General features: G+C 31.5%; 1 protein-coding gene and 1 long non-coding RNA gene across 2 annotated transcripts; both read left to right on the plus strand.

Annotated features, from left to right (window-relative positions):
- The first annotated feature begins 6,264 nt into the window (after nucleotides 1-6,264).
- Nucleotides 6,265-9,402, plus strand: LOC139526965 (potassium voltage-gated channel protein egl-36-like). The gene is made up of 2 exons (XM_071322155.1): nucleotides 6,265-6,832; nucleotides 8,527-9,402. The coding sequence occupies exons 1-2, from the start codon at nucleotides 6,377-6,379 to the stop codon at nucleotides 9,331-9,333; spliced, it is 1,263 nt and encodes a 420-aa protein (XP_071178256.1). The 5' UTR covers nucleotides 6,265-6,376; the 3' UTR covers nucleotides 9,334-9,402.
- Nucleotides 9,403-13,941: 4,539 nt separating this feature from the next.
- LOC139526966 (uncharacterized) lies at nucleotides 13,942-17,378 on the plus strand. The gene is made up of 2 exons (XR_011665230.1): nucleotides 13,942-14,706; nucleotides 16,416-17,378. It is a non-coding gene; the product is annotated as an uncharacterized lncRNA (long non-coding RNA).
- Nucleotides 17,379-24,570: the final 7,192 nt, after the last annotated feature.

Genomic DNA, 24,570 nt, shown 5'->3' on the forward strand with positions numbered 1-24,570 from the left:
ATTACTAGACCAAATATTTCATGATTTTTTATTATCTAGGACTAAAATTGAGAATGGAAATGGGGAATGTGCCAAAGAGACAACAACCCGACCATAGAAAAAAAAGAAGAAAAAAAAAAAAAAAAAAACAGCAGAAAGTTACCAACAGGTCTTCAATGTAGCGAGAAATTCCCGCATCCGGAGGCGTCCTTCAACTGGCCCAAAACTAATTAAAATTGTAGAAATATTCAAAAGTAGCTCTCGCGTTTTTGTTCTGCGGCTACGTTAACGGAACATCAATCAAGTAATCGATCTTCATGACTATGGCTTCAATATTTAATGGTATAAAATATCATATTCTGCTTGTCGTAGACTCAAAAAGACTTCAAGTTGGAATAGATCTACGAAGACTAAAGAACGTTCATGTGTGGTTTAGCAATTGTACATGCCCACGAAACCGACGTCCAGATATTGTTCGGAAGATGTTTTGAGAAGTTCCGATGCGACCGGACAAGTAAAATTAAACTGTTACAGTATATTACAGAACACAATAGATATAGGAAGATGTGGTGTGAGTGCCAATGAGACAACTCTCCATACAGATAACAATTTAAAAAGTAAACCATTATAGGTTAAAGTATGGCTTCCAACACGGAGTCTTGGCTCACACCGAACAACAAGCTATAAAGGGCCCCAAAATTACTAGTGTAAAACCATTCAAACGGGAAAACCAACGGTCTAATCTATATAAACAAAACGAGAAACGAGAAACACGTATATATTACATAAACAAACGACAACTACTGTACATCAGATTCCTGACTTAGGACAGGTGCAAACATTTGCAGCGGGATTAAACGTTTTAATGGATCCAAACCTTCTCCCTTTTTCTGAAACAATAGCATAACATCACAACAAAGAAAAACATACGATAAAATATCAATTGGCAGACTTAACTCAATCAAAAAACGTATGATTAAACAATGAACGAATAAATTTGATCTGCGATATCTGAATACAAATGCACAGTTAATTAAATATTAGAGACAAAACTGGCTATCTTTGCTGTAAATACAAGTTAAAAACATGACATGGTTTACATTAAAGCTAAAAATCCTAATCCCACGGCATCAAATAATTTAAAAAAAAACATATGACCTTTAACATTGGAGGTCTAAACTAGCATTGAGCCGTGTCCAGGTCCGAACTAGAAAATAAAGAGATGGGGAGCAAAAGCACACGGGACAAAATCGCACACAATATATAGAAAAAATACAAATTATTAATGAACAGGGCTTTTATGCCTGTTCTTCATCTTGAAAGGAGCTGGAGGGTCTTCAACGAGGAACTAGACCATTGATCCTCATTATACAAAAGTAACATAGGTTAGTGCATCGGACTATACAAAAACATAAGTTACTGGTTCGATCACCGTTCCGGCGAGAAAATTTCCAATCCACTATTAATAAATATGTTTAAACTAACAATAGCCACACACTTGACTTTGTGGATTACATTATTTTTTTCATCATCCTACATACAAAAAATGTATGTCTTTTGATATTGTTCATACATGTAAATACTAAAAGTCTTACACTGTATCTATATATTTTGCTCCGAGACCAGAACATAATAAAATAGATAAATTAAAACTTGCGCTTTAGATTAAGAAAGGGTGTGAAAGATTTTGTATCATTTTTTTCCAGTTCTTCTGGAGTCCTTGAGCCCTTCCCTCGCCAACAATATATAGTTTGCTTTATTTGTAAAAGAGGCTAGTTACGCTACAATATTATCATCTTAGATTAACCTCTCCAAACTTAAAAGTAAAGATCACGTACTCTTATTGTTAAGATTGATAAAGACTTTTGCATCCGTCGACATTATCTTCGATTAAAGTAGTATTGATCTGACAACCGCGGTGCATGTATACTTTAACGACCTTTAAATGAATGACAAATGACAACATTGTCATTTTTTGAATGACAATTAAACTGTGTTGGAAAGATAACATAAATACACTTTCGTTTTTCGTTTTTTGTTTTTGTGAAATCAAAAATGAAAAATGAAAACACTTTCATTTTTCGATTTTAGTTTTTGAGAAATCAAAATTGAAAAACGAAAATACTTTTGTTTTCCGTTTTTTTGTTTGTGAAATCAAAAAACGAAAAACGAAAACACTTTTGTTTTTCATTTTGGTTTTTAAGAAATCAAAAACGAAAAATGAAAACACTTTCGTTTTTTGTTTTTTGTTTTTGATATTTCAAAACGAAAAACGATTGGACGCAGATATACACGGACCTTATTGCCCTTTATAGTCAATTTTTAACCATTTTTCGTAAATCTTAGTAATCTTTTACAAAAATCTTCTCCTCTGAAACAACTGGGCAAAATACTTCCAAACTTTAACTGAATGTTCCTTAGGGTATCTAGTTTGAAAATTGTATCCGAAGTTGTGATCTATCAACAAACATGGTCGCCATTGCTAAAAATAGAACATAGGGGTCAAATGCAGTTTTTGGCTTATAACTCAAAAACCAAAGCATTTAGATCAAATCTGACATGGGATATTATTGTTTATCAGGTCAAGATCTATCTGCCCTGAAATTTTCAGATGAATCAGACAACCTGTTGTTGGGTTACTGCCCCTGAATTGGTAATTTTAAAGAAATTTTGCTGTTTTTGGTTATTATCTTGAATATTATTATAGATAGAGATAAACTGTAAACAGCAATAATGTTCAGCAAAGTAAGATTTACAAATAAGTCAACATGACGGAAATGATCAGTTGACCCCTTTAGGAGTTATAGCCCTTTATAGTCAATTTTTAACCATTTTTCGTAAATCTTAGTAATCTTTTACAAAAATCTTCTCCTCTGAAACTACTGGGCCAAATACTTCCAAACTTTAACTGAATGTTCCTTAGGGTATCTAGTTTGTAAATTGTATCCGAAGTTATGATCTATCAACAAACATGGTCGCCATGACTAAAAATAGAACATAGGGTCAAATGCAGTTTTTGGCTTATAACTCAAAAACCAAAGCATTTAGAGCAAATCTGACATGGGATATTATTGTTTATCAGGTCAAGATCTTTCTGCCCTGAAATTTTCAGATGAATCAGACAACCCGTTGTTGGGTTGCTGCCCCTGAATTGGTAATTTTAAGGAAATTTTGCTGTTTTTGGTTATTATCTTGAATATTATTATAGATAGAGATAAACTGTAAACAGGAATAATGTTCAGCAAAGTAAGATTTACAAATAAGTCAACATGACGGAAATGGTCAGTTGACCCCTTTAGGAGTTATTGCCCTTTATAGTCAATTTTTAACCATTTTTCGTAAATCTTAGTAATCTTTTACAAAAATCTTCTCCTCTGAAACTACTGGGCCAAATACTTCCAAACTTTAATTGAATGTTCCTTAGGGTATCTAGTTTGTAAATTGTATCCGAAGTTATGATCTATCAACAAACATGGTCGCCATTGCTAAAAATAGAACATAGTGGTCAAATGCAGTTTTTGGCTTATAACTCAAAAACTAAAGCATTTAGAGCAAATCTGACAGGGGTAATATTGTTTATCAGGTCAACATCTATCTGCCCTGAAATTTTCAGATGAATCAGACAACCTGTTGTTGGGTTGCTGCCCCTGAATTGGTAATTTTAAGGAAATTTTGCTGTTTTTGGTTATTATCTTGAATATTATTATAGATAGAGATAAACTGTAAACAGCAATAATGTTCAGCAAAGTAAGATTTACAAATAAGTCAACATGACGGAAATGATCAGTTGACCCCTTTAGGAGTTATTGTCCTTTATAGTCAATTTTTAATCATTTTTCGTAAATCTTAGTAATCTTTTACAAAAATCTTCTCCTCTGAAACTACTGGGCCAAATACTTCCAAACTTTAACTGAATGTTCCTTAGGGTATTTAGTTTGTAAATTGTATCCGAAGTTATGATCTATCAACAAACATGGTCGCCATGACTAAAAATAGAACATAGGGTCAAATGCAGTTTTTGGCTTATAACTCAAAAACCAAAGCATTTAGAGCAAATCTGACATGGGATATTATTGTTTATCAGGTCAAGATCTTTCTGCCCTGAAATTTTCAGATGAATCAGACAACCCGTTGTTGGGTTGCTGCCCCTGAATTGGTAATTTTAAGGAAATTTTGCTGTTTTTGGTTATTATCTTGAATATTATTATAGATAGAGATAAAAAAAATATAAAACAACACGTTTAATAATTTATTGCGTCCGAAGCGCTTTTCTGGATTTACCTTCATCAGGAACGCTCAAAGCCAAACATTTGCAATCCGAAGATGTATAAGTACCGAAAATCGTTGAAGAGCTATATGTTAAAAATACCTAAAATAAATAGCCAAATTCATCTAAAGCCAACTTTGCCTGAGGGAGTTGAAACCTTAGTTTCATAATAATTTCAAAATTTATAAACGGACAATTTTAGTAAAGTTTGTTTAATCATGTCAGTACCGAAGCACTGACTACTGAGCTGATGATACCCTCGGGGACTGATAGTCCACCAGCAGAGGTATCGACCCAGTGATGTAAAAATATAAAACAACACGTTTAATAATTTATTGCGTCCGAAGCGCTTTTCTGGATTTACCTTCATCAGGAACGCTCAAAGCCAAACATTTGCAATCCGAAGATGTATAAGTACCGAAAATAGATAAACTGTAAACAGGAATAATGTTCAGCAAAGTAAGATTTACAAATAAGTCAACATGATGGAAATGGTCAGTTGACCCCTTTAGGAGTTATTGCCCTTTATAGTCAATTTTTAACCATTTTTCGTAAATCTTAGTAATCTTTTACAAAAATCTTCTCCTCTGAAACTACTGCACCAAATACTTCCAATCTTTAACTGAATGTTCCTTAGGGTATCTAGTTTGTAAATTGTATCCGAAGTTATGATCTATCAACAAACATGGTCGCCATTGCTAAAAATAGAACATAGGGGTCAAATGCAGTTTTTGGCTTATAACTCAAAAACCGAAGCATTTAGAGCATATCTGACGTGGGTAATATTGTTTATCAGGTCAAGATCTATCTGCCCTGAAATTTTCAGATGAATCAGACAACCTGTTGTTGGGTTGCTGCCCCTGAATTGATAATTTTAAGGAAATTTTGCTGTTTTTGTTTATTATCTTGAATATAATTATAGATAGAAAATAAACTGTAAACAGCAATAATGTTCAGCAAAGTAAGATCTTCAATTAAGTGAAATTGACCAAAATTGTCAATTGACCACTTAAGGAGTTATTGCCATTTAAAGACTTTTTTCACAATTTGTTCATTATGTTGACTTACTTTAAAAAATCTTCTCCTTTGAAACTGCTGTATCAATTTCAGCCAAACTTAGGCTAAATGAGTTTCAGAGTATCTAGTATACATTTTATATTTTATTTCCTTGTATGTCAAGAAACATAGCTCCTATGGCTAAAATAGAACATAGGAGAAAATGATTATTTTTTTTGGCTTTTGAAGAAAATAGGACGATCCAAAAAACATTTAAATGAATTGAAAAGCCAAAATAATGATTGATGAGAGATTTAACCAAAAGAATTAAGGTGAGCGATTCAGGCTCTTGAGAGCCTCTTGTTTTTTATCTTTTTTTTATACGAAGGATTTTTGATTGGCTTCCACCTTTAAATGAACTTGAAATAATTGCAAAATATGAAGCTATTAGTGATCCCTGATTTTTTTTAATGTATACACCTAACATTTATATAACAGCAAAACTACATCCTTAATTTAAAACATGTTTGAATTGATTTTTCTAATCACACAATGTGTAAGCTGTTTATTAACAGGATGTTCATGATTAAGTACTAGATATACAATTATAATGATGCAGATTGATAATGGAAATATGAAAATGACACCATTTGATTAATAATACACGAATTTAAAGGAGTGTAATAAGGGTGTTGGTTTATAGAACATTGTAATTAAAAGCAATTTTAATTTAGATTTTAGAAATATGGAAATGGGTTCTTTATTATTATTAAAGTTTCATCAGATATTTTATTGTGTTCTGATATCATCATGTAGATCACGGAATTCCAAGACAGCTATAAAATATATAGTATTATTAATATTGAAATGAGTCGAACAAACTATAGCTATTCGACAAATTATATCAATATTGCACGATCCAAATCATTTGCGATGTTTGTGCTATTGCTTAAATAACGTACGATCTACTGCATGTGGTTAACAAATGAGGACACACAGAAAACGTAGTGTACTGACATATAAATTTGAAGAGGATATCGGGAAGTATTATCGTAAATTATTTCCGTTCATTATTTACTACAATTTTAAAAATAAATCATATACAATTTGTATTCCGGAAGAAACTGCACGAATATGTTTGAAAAAGTAATAATAAATGTAGGTGGTCAAATATTTATTACTAAAAGGAGCACTCTTCAACGATATCCAGATACAAAGTTATCAAACGTCTCTGAAACCTGTGAACATTTTGATGAAAATACTGAAGTGTACTACTTTGATAGGAATCCATTGATATTCCAATCGGTACTAGACTATTATCGAACTGGAAAACTTCATTTTCTGTCTAACATCTGCGCAGAACAAATTCGTGATGAGCTTGAATTTTGGGAAATATCAACCACTGATCTTGGCCCATGTTGTTGGAAATATTTCTATACCGTTGATAGTGACTTGAAAACCTGCAATGTTATCGACAAATACTTTTTTCAAAACAAGTGTTTTCTTTACAGTTCGAAAAGCCCTCTTATAAATATCAAAAACAGGATATTGAATGTACTGGAAAATCCAAGGTCATCGAAAGTTGCATTAGTAAGTTTTTACTGTAGTAAAAATAAAGTTTGAAACATTTTTTTGATAAATTTAACGAAATAAAAACAAAAGTCAGAGGCTGGAAGCTTTTAGTCGATTTATAGTCTTAATAGTATTCTTTGGAATTCTTGTACTATAACAATATAACAAAATAAACGTGGAGGTTGCTGTTCAGACAATAAAAACACATTCGTACCACTTAGATAACAAAAACAAATCACATGATTAAAAAATCAAGCGTAATAGTTGTTACTTCTTGTTTATATTATTTGGTGTATTCTTCTGATAAATATTTAGCCAACGCTACGTTTATATTTGTTCTTAATTGATGCTTTACTACTACAGATAAAAAAAATACTCAAGTTTTTCAGTTACATATTTTTAACATTAAATTCATTAAGGTCTTTCCTTTTTCAAAAGGGAAAGACCTTACTGTATTTCTTCTGTTTATTATTATTATACTTCTGCCAAACTTTGATGAAGTTAGCAGCCTTAACCGTAAGACATGTCGCTTTCATGTTCACACTTTGTATCGGTGTCATGATTACCTATCTGGAACTCACCCTGTGAGTCGAAATATTTTGTCGGTTCGGAGTAATCCCTCCGAAACCCAAAAACCTTGTTACCGTTCCAACACCGTAACCGTAATAGGTAGAAAAAAAAAACAAAGGCTGAAATTTGTTCAGGACCAGACCCCGGTTCTTCGTCACATTTGGATCGAAAGGATTCAATGACTCATTGGTAGGGTTATGCTCCTATTAAAATTAACCGGTGTCAGTTGGCCACCCAAAACTCAGAAACCGTAAGTCGTAGACACCTAGGATCTTCACCAGTCATCATCAATTCATGTGACTTTGAAAAATACCTCAAGGTCAAATGTGTATGTTGATCTTGACCTTTGACCTAACACCTTGTTACCGGATAATCTCAGCAACCATTAAACTTACAGAAGTTTTAAATAGTGGAAAATGTCGGGGTCATTACAGCGCAACTTTGTTACGTTTTGATCGAAGAGATTTGACCTTTTTGTAAGGAGCATAACCCCTGTTTTAGGTTTCTGAAAAGACAAAATCAGCTTTTACTATATAACCAAAGGTCCTAGACCCATGGGGTCTTCAGCAATCACATTGGGGACTAATGATCTTGACAAAGGTCAAAAGGTCAAAGGTCAAGGTCATGTCCCAGATAGCGAATTTAGTGTTTTTAACCTTATATAAAGGATTTTTAGTGTGTTTTCAAGCTTTTTAAGGTTGACCTTGACCTTTGACCTTTTAACTTTTATTGGATATTTCAAAAACGATTATACTTACAGAAATAGTAAATAGTGAAAAATGTTGAGTTGACTAAGGCGCAACTTTTTTACATTTTGACCGAAGAGCTTTGACATACCTTTAACGGTTTATGAAAAGACAAAATGAGCTTTAACTCTTGTACCAAAGGTCCTAGACCCATGGGGTCTTTTATAATGACATTGTGGAGCAATGACCTTTACAAAGGTCACAAGGTCAAAAGTCAAGGTCATGTCCTAAAAAGCGAATTTGTTGTTTTTGTCATATTTAAACGGTTTTATGTGTGTTTACGAGCTTTTCAATGCATTCTACGACTATTGGAACATGTATTTTACATTACGAAAAGGAAAGACCTCTCAATTGTTCAAGAACAATTGACATTTTAATTATTATATTTTTTTTAAGGTATGGCAGATATTTTACCTGAGTGTTGTGTGCCTAGCGATACTTGTATCAGTAATACAATCATTTGAGTTGACTGGTATAAAAACAAAGGAACATACAAATGTTACAGCAGAGGAAAGCATGACAGAACGTCTAACTGATCACGACAACTGGATTGGCGTTGTAACTCACATATGCAACGTGATTTTCACATTAGAAACAGCGCTACGTTTAGCAACTTGTCCGTGCAAAGTAGATTTTTTTCTAAGCTTTTTAAATATTGTTGATATCATGTCTGTAGTTGGATATTTTGCGCACATTATAGTTAGTGCCTTACCAGATTCAAACGAATCAGTCTTCATTTTCTCGTACGCTTTGGTAATTTTGCGCGGTTTCAGATTTTTCCGTCTTGAGCGTTTTATAGAAGGTTTACGTATAATGCTTCTGTCGATAAAACAAAGTAAGAAGATGTTGTCCCTACTTATTTTGGTTTTGATTATTTCAGCCATTATATTTGGTATCACTATACACATTGTAGAAATGAATGGACCTTTCACAGATCCAATCAGCAGTTTTTATTGGGCTCTAATCACCATGACAACAATAGGTTATGGAGATATTTACCCCATAACAAAATATGGACAGATTTTAGCATCAGTGTGCGCAACGTTCGGCTTGTTCCTGTTGAGTATGCCAATTGCGGTTGTTGCCAATACTTTCACTGATTTATATAAAAGATATTGTGAACATCAATGTCATCTACTTTACCAAAGTAAGCGAACCTGGTGTAAGAATGGAACTACGGAATTGATTCCGATCAAATACTGATGCAGAAGTTTGAACGGTTATTTCATAATATACTTTTCAGTAACATAAAACATTTGAATAAGAAACAAACTTTATCGTATTTCTTATCTTATTTAACTAATAAAAACTAAGCAAAAAATCGTAAATCTGTCTTAACTAGATTACAACAATTCATAGAGAGTTTACTGCAGTTGCATAACCGTGATTATTCAAAAATACTCAATTTGGAAAGGAAATAAAATTCTGACAACATAGTATAAAATTCTTTGTTCGGCAATAAGGAAGATTTGTATTAATATTAAGGTTTGTAGTAGGATTGCTAATGACGCAACTATCAACTGGCGCGGTTTTAAGGCACTACAGGTACGATGCAGCCTTCGACAATGACCAATAACGTAAATAGAGTCACATAAGCGTTTCTTTACAAAGAACGTAATAATGCTTGGTCTCCGACTTGTGCTCGACGAAATCCGCTTCCGATTTTTAAACATAACGGCAATTCAAGCCGTGCCTCAAAATTGTTCTGAAAAACTTCTCTTTATGGTAATGAAAATAATGTAGATACTGAAAAACCCAAAGAACTGTTTTCACATATAATTTGTGGTTCTACATTTATTTGACATATATATCTACCCTTTAAGATTTAGTATCCATTATTCCAAGCATAAAATAAATTATTGATGAACATTATTCTTTTAAACGAATGGCTTATATCACAGGTTAATCATGTTAATGGGTATGATGACTCATATTTTACAAAATAAAAACAAATTGTCTTAGAATGACATTTTCAATATGATTGAATTCTTGATTAACCCCAAATACTAGTACAAATGTATTACGTTTAAAAAAAGTGTTTTTCAACAGCCAATTTGCATTCCCGTAGAAATCAAAGGTGCTCTTCTGTGCCAGATCCCCTGGATTAACCAAAGATGTTGGATGAGTCCTTAGTTTTCTCAGGTTTGTTAACGTAACCAATGATTTTCTGTTTGACGTATACATTTTTTTGCGGTGGCGTAGGTACTTTATCTTCGACAAAGGAGTAGGTTCAGTAAGACCCCTTTTTGGCCCCAGAACATAGCTGTTTTACAAAATTGTTTAAATGTAAACTTTTAGTTATTTTTTGGAAGGTATAATGTTACTGCTACATAAATATGGGCTTACTTTGGCATTACAATGCACATATATCGGGTACTTGCATCATTAAGTCATGATAAATTACACAATTTCAGCATTTTAGTTAAATTTTAGACGGTTTCCGTCTTAAATGAAAGTGGCCGCATTCGTGTTCATTCTTGAAATTGAAAAGTAAGTTGTGTTTAATGATAATACATAACATATATAAAGGTCGAGGATGAACACGGATGCGGACACTTTCATTTTTGACAATAACCATATGAAAAGTGACAGGTTGTGGCACATTTGATAGATTTTTCATTATTTAAGCTTGAATCGGAGCGTTTTTAATGAGTGAATCAGTTAAAATCTTTCACAAAAAATAATTGAATCAATTGAAATAGACATTTAAGTGTTTAAAAAGTGTCAGATGAACTTGAAATTTGAGGCCAAAACCGGCCCTTATCGGACCTACTCCTTTGTTTGGATGTCCATTTTGTACCTTCTGCCTCTCTTTTATAAATGCTCCGAAACAAAATGCATAACAAAATGTGAAAAAACTCAAAAGAAAATAGTGCTTCACTTATGAGGATTCAGGAAAAAAACTTACAGATATAACAGACAGCAAACTATGATAAATACTGAAATACAGACTCCTTACATTGGATAGGTACATATATAATATGGCTATATTTGTGACTGTCCGTTATTATTCAGATTTTCTTTCCGAGCAGCATAAAAGATATATATATACACGTTATAAACTGCGATTTTTCGGAGAGCTTTCTTTAATCAGGAGGTCTCCGACTTTTAAACTTTTTAAAACAAGGATATGTAAATTCATAGGAATTGTAAGACCTTTTTAATCAAAAAGAAAACCAAATTGAATAGCAAAATTTGTCTTCAATAAACTTTGATTGTCTACGTCTGTTTTCTGCTCTTTTGTCGGGTTGTTGTCAAGTTCCCTATTTTCATTTTATTAAACCTAATACCAAAAGGACAAATTTTAAAATTCTGTAAAATTCTTGTACAAAGAAAAGTCAATACTATAATGAAAAAGATGAAGACTTAAATGAAATATTGCCTGTGAGATCATGTGCGTTATATATATATATAAACAAGGAGAGGGGATCATCGATTCAAGGTAATCGTATAGTTTGAATTGTTTGTCATCTGTTCATTGCTTATATCTTTAGTATTTTTTTAGCGATGCAGAATAAACATAGTATACGTGCTAGGATCGGTAATTTATTAAATTGCCTTGGACGAGCTTTAAAATATAGAGATTTTTAAGTCATGTTTATGTAAAGGAATTTTTTTTAAAATTATATGAAATGAGGATCATTATATCATAGTCTGTGCATGACATTGCTGGAGAAGCCGAATCAAATGTAATAAGATCTCAATGTATAGTGATTGTTCCATGAACAACAAGTCGTTACAAACGACATACTTGTGAATGAGTATTAGGGCAGATCATAAGTGTAGACTTTTTTAGACAGAATTTTCTGATAATTTGCCAAAACGAAGATTTAACTATACTTTATTCAAAAATGTAATAATAAGTATAGGTCACCGTGATATTTTTCAAGCTATGAGTCGTTAAAAATTGCCTAAATTTGGTTAGATTGTTCATAAAAAATTACATTTGTGTACACAATTTTTTTTTCTATGAGATAGAATTTTGAAATAAATTGAGAGAAGATAGGTTTTATTGTATGTTTTAAGAAAATAAAAAGAAAAAATGGTGTCACCGAGCTTGTTTTTTTGATACAAGTAAAACAATTATTCTCTATTAGTCCAGTAGAAATGTTCACTAAAAGAGTTATCTCCCCTTAAATGGCTCATTTGAAAAAATGATTCTAGAAAGAAAAAAAATATATTTGTTAAAATAATTTGAATAATACAATAAATCACGAAGTTTTCTTGATATAAAAAGACAGTCAAACTACTAAATTTCAAATCTGTCTCCAAATTTGCAGATTTGGGCAAATAACTTGACCGATTTTGTACTGTAATTGTACAATCCAAGATGGCGGTATACCATGAATCTACCTTAAATTACCTTACAGTTATTCTTTACACATTTCATACTTTCGTATTGACTAATGTAAGAATATTTGCTGGTTAAATTCAAATAAGGAACACTATCATAATTGGTATTAATTAACAGCGGTGTAATATGTGTATGCAAAAGTTACCCATATACTTACCTCAAAACTCAATTTAGCATTTTTGTCGGGATAAAGCTGTTTTCAATTTTTTTTTTAATTGCATGGGAACATGAATGTTCAGTAGTATCAAAAGGTATATAAATAGAAGAAAAAAATCAAAAGTTGTAATGAATTGTCGTATTTTTGTTTTCGGCAAAAAATTGCAAATAAGAAATGGCTAAGACTCATTTTTTATTGCAAAAATACATGACAAATAAAAGAATAATGAGATAAGGTAAAATAGATGAGACGCAAACTTCCTTGAATAAAGTGCTATGATAGCAAAGTTATTGACAATGGCTTTCTATATTATTAAACTTGTCCAATGTGACCAATTTTCCGTATCTATATCATCGTTAATTTAGAAAATCTCTGCTGACAACTTTTAAAAGCGGCTGCTCTGATAAACATGGTGTCGTAAGCCTGTCAATGCAAGATGATAAAGTTAACATGGTTTATACAGTTAAACTACTAATACAATGATTGTCTTTAGTACTGAAGTAGATGAAAGGAAACAATTGATTTATCCAATGATCCTCTCTGTTACTTACATGTACATTGATTACTTGCTACTCCACTTTAAACACATAAGTGGTCAGAGACACATGCCTGACTATAAGTATTGTGGTAAGTGAGAATCAAGTGTTGAATCATCGGATTTTAAGTCTATATATCTTTCAACATCTATTGGATATCAACTTTGAAACGTAAATGTTTGCAGATTTCTCTGAAATCGCAATAATTTAAATTACATTTTTGTCATTTTCTAACAATTGCAAAATAATAAATGCACGCAATAATTTCTAAATTTACTGCATATCACGGCGTATGAACTTTGAAGGTTAAAGGTCAGACATCAAGGTAAAAGTTCTCGGAACAAAAACTAATAAAATATAGACTTGCAAATCTACACTTACGTAAAGCATTTGTAATCCCACTACAATAAAGATAAATATTCTTTTATTTGAAACACGATTAAATCGATTTTATGATCATTAATGTTGTAACTGATTACCAACAGGATACAGAAGGCAAAGAACAGGTATACATATTGATTTAAATTGTTTGATGAAATATGTTTTGTTTGATGAAATATGTTCAGGACGCTAGATAATTTGAAATACATGGGTGTCTAGTAGTAATACATGGCATTGCTATAAACAACATTTCACTACAAGTTGAATAATTGATATTAAAATGAACATTTTAATTTAGATGTAGAAATTTCAGAAGTCATATCATATTATAATTGCGTTGAAATTCGATTTTTATTGAATGTTACTAAAAGTATGTTTTAATGACACAGAACTTAATACAAAATATTAAAATTTAATGGTAATTTTGATACTGAAATGAGTAGAAAATATAACATATTAGAAGAGAAGATCATGTGAGAGATCCAGATGCTTTCATTTGATGATATTTGTGCGTTTGTCTATTCTGATGCTGCATGTGGTTATATATTCGGACCTTACAGAAAACATAATCACTGACAAAGTTTATTGATCAAATCGGGAACATCTTTAGATAGAAGCGAACATAATTGTCGTTCATTATTTACATAGTTAAATATATATACAATTTATAAACCGCAGGAAAGGTAACGAGGATGATTGAAAAAGTAATAATAAATGTAGGTGGACAAACGTTTGTAACTAAAAGGAGCACTCTTGAACGATACCCGGACACCAAGTTGGCGAACATCTCTGAAACCTGCGAACATTTTGATATAACTACTGAAGTGTACTACTTTGATAGGAATCCATTGATATTCCAATCGGTTCTAGACTATTATCGAACTGGAAAACTTCATTTTCTTTCTAATATCTGCGTCGAGCAAATCCGGGATGAGCTTCAATTTTGGGAAATATCAACCATCGATCTAGGCCCATGCTGTTGGAAATATTTCTATACAGTTGATAGTGACTTGAAAACTTGCAATGTTATTGACAAACATTTTTTTCAAAAACAGTGTTTTCTTTACAGTTCGAAAAGCTCTCTTACAAATGTGAAAAGCAAGATATTGAATGTACTAGAAAATCCAAGGTCATCAACATTTGCATTAGTAAGTATTTATTGAAGAATGGTTATAAATTTTGTTACATTTTTTAATGTGTTAAAGTAAAACAGGAACTGGAAGCTTTATTAAATAATACATGTAATACTATTTGAAGTTTTCAAGTGTTCATTCGGGATATTTTTAAAAAGTGGTTATTTTTGTACAGGCCAAACGACAAGCCAAAATTCCGATATCGTCTACATACATATTTTCAAAATAAATTGAGTCTTCATTGTACAATGAATAACACACGATACTGTGGGTCTTGATGATTGGCTACTATTCATTGTTCTGTCATTTTCTTCCATTAAGTTTTATTTGAAAAAAAAGACGCTCTGAAATTAATTTTTTCTAATGTTTAATGTCAACAATGTTGAAGTAACTGTATTAAAAATTACAACACTCTAATATCACCAAGATAGCAAAAACAAATCTTATTTTCAAATTATATGAGTAGAACTTTATGTTCATATTTTAAAAATGTTTAACACAATTCATGCAGGTTACGAAAACAAATTTTATGTACAAGTTAATTAAACAGCAATCTGACCAAATATTGATTTGCAAGGAATAAATGCGAAAAACACGAAATTAACTATTATCAGTTCAATAATATTTCCATAACAAATTGACTTTTGTGTCGAGTAAAACTTCCTTATTGGGTTTATCCTGTAGTAAGTTTTTACAATTCTTTTTTTATTATTTCTAAATTTAGAAATAAGTTTTAAAAATGTAGTTTTTTCTTGAAACTGTATCATAATGGTAACAGCTGCTGCAAATAAAACATGTTTAGTTTTGGGAACTTTCATTTGGAAACAGTATGAATAAACACAACATAAAAAAAAACCCAACACAATGCCAGGTGGTGTACACATTTGTTTTATTTTGGTTTCTTTTACTTGCATTGCGAGCTTTTATATCTCCACCAATGCTAAAAATTATTTCATATCAGGGTTTCAGAAAGACGTTGCTATAATGTCAACTATTTGAAGATATATTTGAAATGTATTTTTGTTCGAATTAATTTTAATGTACGAAACTGTTGAAATATGCAATAAGAACGCTAAATTTGGAAACAAAATATAAATATTACATATGTCAAACACAGTACCCTACCCCATATCATCGATTAAGATGTTGTGGCCGTTGTTCACCAATAACCGCAATTGGTTTCGAAGGACTGAATAACAGCTTGTATGTATGGCAGTGCGAAAGATTCGTCACTTATGAAACATGAACGAGGAAAACTTTGGGTAAATAGTCATATTATAAATACCGTTACGACGCTTTTCTATGATATAGACTACTTAATGTAAACAAAAATAATTTTAATAAGGCGGTCAAATTTGATAATTGATAAACAACCACTATAATATTGCATATACATATGTTATACAACAGTTACTAGTATATACAAATAACAAAAACATTATCATTCAAACTTTTTAGCTTCATTGATGTTTATTCCTCGATTAGAAACGGTTTGTTCTAAATGTCATTAAATGCATGCAGGTCTTTTAAAGAAATAATACTTGAATTTAAACTTTACTTGATATCTTTATCACACATTCATTTGAAATAATAAAAAAAAAAACAATGAAAAAAAAAACCATTCAAGATTGTTTGAATGGCTGTGTATATTTCTGCTAAATGACTATACCCGATCGTCTTATTACTTATTCTATATATTTCTATCAGTAACATTTTGTTTTCAGGCATGGCAGCTATTTTACCTGAGTGTTGTGTGCCTAGCCATTATTGTGTCAGTAATACAATCGTTCGAACTTACCAGAGGAAACATGAAGGAAATTAGAAACGTGACTTCAGAAGAAGACGTAAAAGAACGCCTGACAGATCACGATAATTGGATTGGCGTTGTAACTCACGTATGCAACGTCATTTTTACGTTAGAAACGTCGTTACGTTTAGCAACTTGTCCAAGTAAATTCGATTTTTTTCGAAGTTTTTTAAACATTGTGGATATCATGTCTGTATTTGGGTATTTTGCACATATTATAGTAGGCGCCTTTCCTGATTCGAGTGAATTCTTCTTCATTTTCTCGTATGCTTTGGTTATTTTACGCGGATTCAGATTTTTCCGTCTTGAGCGTTTTATAGAAGGTTTACGTATAATGCTTCTGTCGATAAAGCAAAGTAAAAAGATGTTGTTTTTACTTATTTTGATTTTGCTTATTTCCTCTATTATTTTTGGAATTACTATGCATATTCTAGAAATGGATGGAGATTTCACTGATCCAACTAGCAGTTTTTATTGGGCAATTATCACCATGACAACAATTGGCTACGGGGATGTTTACCCCAAAACAAAATGTGGGCAGATATTAGCATCAGTGTGCGCAACCTTTGGCTTGTTCCTATTGAGCATGCCCATAGCGGTGGTTGCCAATACTTTCACCGACTTATACAAAAGATATTGTGAACATCAATGCCATCTTCTTCATCAAAAGAAACACACCTTGTATAATAATGACAGAACGGAGTTGATTCCGATCAAATACTGATGCAGAATATAAAAAATGTATATCAGATTTAACTACTTGCTTGCTTAAATTTAGAATTTGCTTCGTTGCTTTATATAAAAACTATAAAATCAGTTAAATATCAACTATTCTTTTAATTGTTCAATCCTATAAAATAAAACATAGTAAATACACGGATATATTGTCTTGATTAGATTAGAAAAAAAAGATTACTGCGAGTTTATTAAGTTAAACTTGTTTCATCGTAGATGATCAACATTTAGAAGGTAAGAAATTCTAACTTCGAAATGCTGCCAGAGCAGACGTTGCTTTGTTCATGGAGATAAAAGATGATATACTATGTAAGGGTTTTTAACAGACATTTATTGATTTTCATTCCGAGCAGCCCAACTTGTCAATTTTGTTATAATGCTCACCAGTCAAGTTTTTTTTCTTCATAGTTCGTTCTCGAGCGTTGCAAATGAAAAATAAAGCCAACAGTAGTATTTCGCTGTTCAATAGTTATCAGTCGATTAAGCAAAAACAAATCATGGTTACAAACTAAAACCGGGGAAAACACATCCCCTATAAGAGGAAAACAACGGAACAACCCAAACGCTTACATGCAACAAAAACAAACGCCAACATACATAGAAACGGACAAAAAGGTCACAATTTTATATTCCTGACTCAAAACAGAACATTTTAAGAAACAAAATGGCTGGTTTAACCTTGTAATATGGCTAGCTAATCCTCCTGCCTTTACGGAAATGTTTGTGACGAAAAGTTTATAAAATTTGAACTTAAGTGTGTATCCTTGTATTTGTATTGTGTTGTTGGGTGTAAAAGTTTCAAGTCGTGCCTTTCACTCGTACACGGACGACAAATGCCAAGTATACTCTTTAACAGGATTTCCCTACAAATCTACTAGTAGCGTGATTAAGGGAATCCTGGTCACATAAATAAATAAATGAATCCTGGTGTAGCCTGAACGAAGTCTTGCGAGTGAACATAAACACAAAGTCGATTAACAGTTCAATACTTTATAATTCAAAATCCAAAGTAACAGTTATACAATTTACAACAGCTACGCTACATGCTCAATAGTACGGTAGCATAATCTTAAATCCCCTATATACACTTCTCTTGTACCAAAAACGTATCTCTCTACAGCTATTTCTCTCTTTTATGCTACTCTAGTAACCTGATTTAATACAATATGGTTAAATGGCTCCACACAAAGAAGTAATCAACAGGAGCTAAATTACAGGAGTCCGGAGCACGGAGCGTGGAGCTAATGTCAACCGGAGCTGAGGTCAACTGATAACCATGGCATTAATTGATTTAACATTTAACAAATACAATCTTATTAAAAGGATACCAATATATTGTAATGAATTATTACTGAACTGTAAATGAGAATAAGAAATCTGATCATACAATGATGATGAAACCCACTGGTGCATGTAATCAATGGAAAATACTACATGTTAAATAGTGTTAAAATGACAACATTACGTGACAGAAATAAGTAAAGATAGACACAAGAACACTTTTAGAAAAAAAAACATAAATAAATAGCATTATATAATTTTTGACTTGATATGAGTGGAACAGTAAGATTTTTGCCATCCCGAGATGCTGTTAATGCCCTGATGCGTAGCCGAGGGCAATTGTAGTATCAGAAGGGACAAGAGGTTTTCTATTTCACGAATATTCAGTCAGTGAGTGTTTAATCATACCAAGAGAGACAACAGACAATAAATGTCGGGTCGAAATCAGCTACCGTAATACAAAAAGCAGAACACAATCATAATGTTTAACGTTTACTTCATATATATTCTGAATTTTAAGGTTACGTTTTGCACTGACGTCAACCCTAAATACAATAGGTAAAACGCGACGCATAATCTCACGCTGTAATTTCAATATCTTCCAATCCCGTAGATGCATTAAACACTCCACGAAGTATGACGACACTTGCGGTCAAATAGTTTCATCGAGGACCAATAGTAGGACATTATTGACCGGTTGAATAGTTCAACGCTTGCAATTTGAAAAATAGACAAAATATTGCGTACTTATTTTATTTAGAAAATGATAACTGAGGTATAATTAAAATAGAATATACATTACAACATGTAGAGCACATAATAGCAACGGATAACTACAAATGAATTTACGACTATACACCTGATTATTTCATAACTTCGAGTGTCGCACACATGTACCTGTATCATAGTGCATTTTAATGTTGTCAGATGTAAAAGCAGGAAACCGAAGATTGTACTCTCGGTAAACACAGATATCATTACTGTGAATAAAGGAAAAAGAGCATAACATAAACCTCGTTAAAGTAAGCAACAATATAAATACTTTCGGCACTCTGAAATAAATATTCAGCCTTCCTGAGGTACGCTCAATAAGTTGGAAAAAGTCTGCAAAAATAATTAAAAAAGGGCATTAGAGTATTGTCCTATAAAGGCATACTGAAATCATACTTTACGAAGAACCTTCCTTTTAACAATAATATGCACTAAAATGGTTGTAGAATAAAAAAATTGCAATTTTTGTCCCAGCATGGTGAACATTTTTAAGGTATTAAAACAGTACATCCTCATAATGTTCTTGTTCGTTTGTTTGTGTATTTTTTTGTGTTGAACACATTGTATAGATGTATTGGAAGATTTGTAATATTCTTTCTGTTGTCAGGTCATTAAGGGTTACATTAATATCGATTCATTGCAAATAAACACATTTATTCTGAAACCAGTTGTTGGCATGATACGGGTTATGTTCCTTGTCATTTTGATGGTATTATACTAAACCCCAAACGGAAGGGATTGTATTTTCATATAATGGTGCCATACTCTTTCAATCAATTTAATAGAGGTTTTGAACTGGCATGTCAGTAACTGTTAGTAGTCCTTGATTAATCTATGTATCATTGTTGTTTTGATTAGTTTCTTTTGATGAGACTGTCATTAAAGTGAGAGGGTTAGCGCTATAGAACCAGGTTTAATCCACCATTTTCTACATTTGAAAATGCCTGTTCCAAGTCAGGAATATGACAGTTTTTGTCCATTCGTTTTTGATGCGTTTTGTTATTTGATTTTGCCATGTGATTATGGACTTTCCCAATTGATCTTCCTCTAAGTTCAGTATTTTTGTGATTTTACTTTTTTTTGTTACCTATTCTGACATCTGAGTTTTACTGTGCGTATTGTGTATACTACATTGGCTAGAGGTAGATGGGGAGACGGTTGAGATTTAACAAAGCATTTTAGCCTCGCCGATTTTTTCGACCGTCCCAGGTCAAGAGCATATAGGCTTTGTTAGTCTTGTATTTTTTTGACATTTAAGTTAATTGATATGTTTGGGAGTTTAGTGTGACGTCCATTTTCGCTGAACTAGTACACAATTTTATTTAGGGGCCAACACAGGACACCCTCCGGGTGCGTAATTTTCTCGCTGTGTTGAAGATCCATTGGTATCCTGGTTGGTTTTTGCTCTTTAATCGAGTTGTTGTCTTTTTGAAATATTTCCCATTTCCATTCTCAATGTAATACTATTATTTTTTTCCATCAACGATTTTACATTAAAACATGATTAAAAAATACAATTGTATTAAACTATTTGTCTCCATAAAATCTTAGTGATCAAAGATGAATTTCTACAAATCGATAAACATGAACCTAGATATTGTATTGGTAGTATTAGATTAAATGACATACCGTATAATTTCCATTGTATATTTAGGTTTCTAGTATTTCCAGTATTGTAAATATTTTTGCTCTCGAAAACCATTGGTGTTAAATGATATCTTATAACAAAAACTGTAGAGCTTTGAGAATGAGGACAAGATATATTAAACTAAACGAAATATAGCTTTTGAGATCTTTTATGTGTTATATATCCAAGGAATTTTATACTGGATCAGATCAGCAGTTCAAGTAAAACGTGTTGTTTGCAATGTTCATATGTTAATTGGGTTTGCTGTTAACCATTATATTGGAATCTGCAAAATGTCAAGAAACAAGAAATGCTTATATATATAAGTGGTGCAAACGGATTTTAAACTAAATTGAACCCTTAATGTTTTATATTCAATGCAATGCTAGCAAAGTTATCATCAGTAAGATTAATTATTATAAACAATGTCAAATATACTATGTATCATTGGCACTCATACCACATTTTCCTATATCTATGTAACCATATAATCGTTCATGTAGAAAATTAGCTCTAAATAATTCACTAAGTTAATGCGTTCATCCTGCTAATAGACATTTTTCATTTAAACCACCATTCCATTGGAAGAAGATATTATCAAAACAGTAAAATATACTTTTGAGAAGAGTATTGAATGAACAAAAAAAAAATTTAGATAAAAAAAAATTGTTTAATGACTTTTTTCAAGTATCAGTTTATCATTTCAAATAAACACAATTAAAAGTTTATATTTCTTTTTTATATAAGTCTTTGAATCCGCAATCCGAATCGAGATGTTGAAAACAATACTCTTAAAAAGATCAAATCGATTCTAACATATGACGTGTTTCTATAGCTAATACAGTTTACGCTCTTTGATACATACGTGAATGCTTCTATTGTAATAACACACTGTGAAAATGTAAATAACACGGTGATTCAAAATAAAACAATTAACTATAATATATTTCAATGCTTTTTTCACAATTTTAAAAGAATGTTTGCCAAGGTATTGACTTCTTTACATTCATTTGATTTCTATCAGCAAAAACAGTACAATTTGTAAAAAAAAACCATGTGTTTGACATTTCTTGTTATGTCAATCAGAAAATAAAATTTAAAATAAAAGTGTTTCAGATGTTCAAATTGTGTCAATTTGGATATTTCGAATAGTGGTAATTTCTTTAAAAAAAAAGTATTGTTTAAAGGCCACTTGAAATAATACAAAATACAAAATAATCAGAAAAAAGACCCTTATGATAATAGTTTGATACAATTAATAAAAAATCATAGCATGATAATTGCTATTAACTAATAAAATGTAGTATGATAAGAGCAGCTGATGGCATGTCAAATTTGTAATTTGTTCTTCCAGTTAAGACTTCAGTTTTCTATGGATAATTATGTCGAATGGTTTGTCTCCTTTTTTTGTTTTCACCATGGTGTATTTTCGGGTCATCTTGTTTTTGATTTCAACACTATCATCGTAAGCGATATATAAATAAAAATATTACAAGTTTTTACAATTGAAGTTATTAATTTTCAGTAAATCAGATGATGATATTTTTCCTTGTTACGATTCCCCTATTGGTGATAGTACTGCAGCTTAAGTAAGTGGCCATACGATAAAGCCATTTTAGGATAAAAGATTTCGGCGGTATAACACTTAAAATAAGAATTAGATATATCATACAGATATATGCTCATGCTACCTATATTACAATAAGGGTTTGTGTTATGTTTGCCAAAAAGTAACTGTCAAGCATGATCCAAATGCCGTGGATATACTTAGTTGTTATTCGGCTGTTTTTTTAGTACTGATGATCTTTCGCTTATCGGGGGTCAATCTCTAATCAATTTAACTTTGATTAATAGGGTCTTTTGTAATAGTGATATTTTTGTGATTCTTTATATAATTGTGTAGACCAAATTTCGTGTGCTTCTTTGTTTTTTTTTATTCATAATATAAAGCGTGAGAATCTGAATGCAAATGTCTCATTTGTTTTAGAAGAGGACATGTCAATATTATGAATATCTCGTAATATTTCGGTTACAACTTGCATTTGTTCCATGGAACCTTTATTTACAGAGGCTCATTAATTCTTAGTCTTGTAAAGAATTGATCATTTTGATTGTCAGAATACTTGATATTTTATCTGCTTTGAATAATATTATTTTGTCTGTTATTAATTTCTCGAGAAACACATCAAAATGCGTACTCAATAAAAAACCAAGTCATAACAAATATAAAACGAATTATAATAATGGTGCACTAAATCCATTCGGCAATGATAACTCTAATATAATTGTAACGGTTTTCATCCTTCTCTTTGGGGATATTGAAATTTGTAAAGAACGCAGTTCCAATATTTTGCTTCAGTTAAATTTAAGTTATATTTTAAAACTACACTTTGAAAATTGGAGTTTTAAGTTTTAACTCTTTAATTATTCAAGAAAATACTCAAATGCATGTACGAGAAAAATTGCAAAAAAGGATCATTGATAATTTTAAATAGAAGAAGTCTTTTCAAGGACTCTCAATAGTTAGTTAGTCGTTTAAAACTCATTGAACACTCATTTTACACAGAACGTACATATCAATTACAATTTGAATCAATTTGAATACATTCAAGTACGCAGTGAAGATGACTTACAGGTTTAGACTCGTTTTTAATAACATTTTATAATTATGATAATGTAAAACATAAATAGGCGAAGAATAAAAACAGGTATTGATATTTGTCTTTATAACGATGCAGTATACATTTAATAGTCAATTAAAACTTATTTTACATAAAATGTCCATGTCAATTAAAAGATTGATTTTTCGTTTTTTTTTTATACAATATATTCAAGTATCCAGGGTTTAATTTCGTTTTATATAACACTTTATAATCATGGTAATGTCAGACATAAATAGGTGAAGAATACAAACATGTATTGATATTTGTAATAAAGTTTGAATTCGGTGCTGTTTTATTGGATTTAGAATCTCGATTGAAGTTTTACACGTATGTTTTAACAACACAGTATATAGAATCGAAAGTAACGTAGAAGGAAAAGTATTTAATATAATTCTTACTCGATTTATACTTTTCATGACGTGTGTGTGTGTTTATTTTAATTTAATTAACGTGTGGTTTGTTTGAACTCGGTTTTCCATTGGTCAAAATTCGATTATGATGTCTAATATCTTCCTTTCTTCTTTATGACGTCATAAAAAGACGACCATGCCTGATAATTGATTATAGTAACTTTTGATTTTGTTTGTTGATTAAAGTTAAATGTATTTGTTTTACTTTACCGGATAAAGATGACCTAATAAGTATAACACCCTATAGTAAGTGAAACAAAGTAAGACCACTGCTTATCTAGACTTGCAGATTTCTGTCAACCATTAGCATGGTCAGAGAACAGAATGTTTCTAGCATTAAAATGTTTCATGTCCCTCTGCAGCTGTTCTGAGTTGAAGTATATTAGTTATTTTGTTTAGTGTTATGTGTACAGTTGTCGTTTTTCGTTGGTGTTGCTTTTAACCATGTTTTGATCAGTCTTAATTCGACTTTAAATTTTGATTATTTAATCTGTATTTTTCGCCTGCATTTTCCGTATGAGCAGAATAATGAGATAGATAGATGAAAGAGCTGTAATCGTTTCCTGTCTTAGAATATTTGGCTTT

Source organism: Mytilus edulis, chromosome 6, assembly GCF_963676685.1.
Source record: "Mytilus edulis chromosome 6, xbMytEdul2.2, whole genome shotgun sequence".
NCBI lineage: Eukaryota > Metazoa > Mollusca > Bivalvia > Mytilida > Mytilidae > Mytilus > Mytilus edulis.

Bases quoted from the DNA above. Each gene is read 5' to 3' on its own strand.
- LOC139526965 (XM_071322155.1), top strand. From the start codon at position 6,377: ATGTTTGAAAAAGTAATAATAAATGTAGGTGGTCAAATATTTATTACT. The intron at 6,833-8,526 runs GTAAGTTTTTAC...ATTTTTTTTAAG, and splicing joins GGTCATCGAAAGTTGCATTA to GTATGGCAGATATTTTACCT.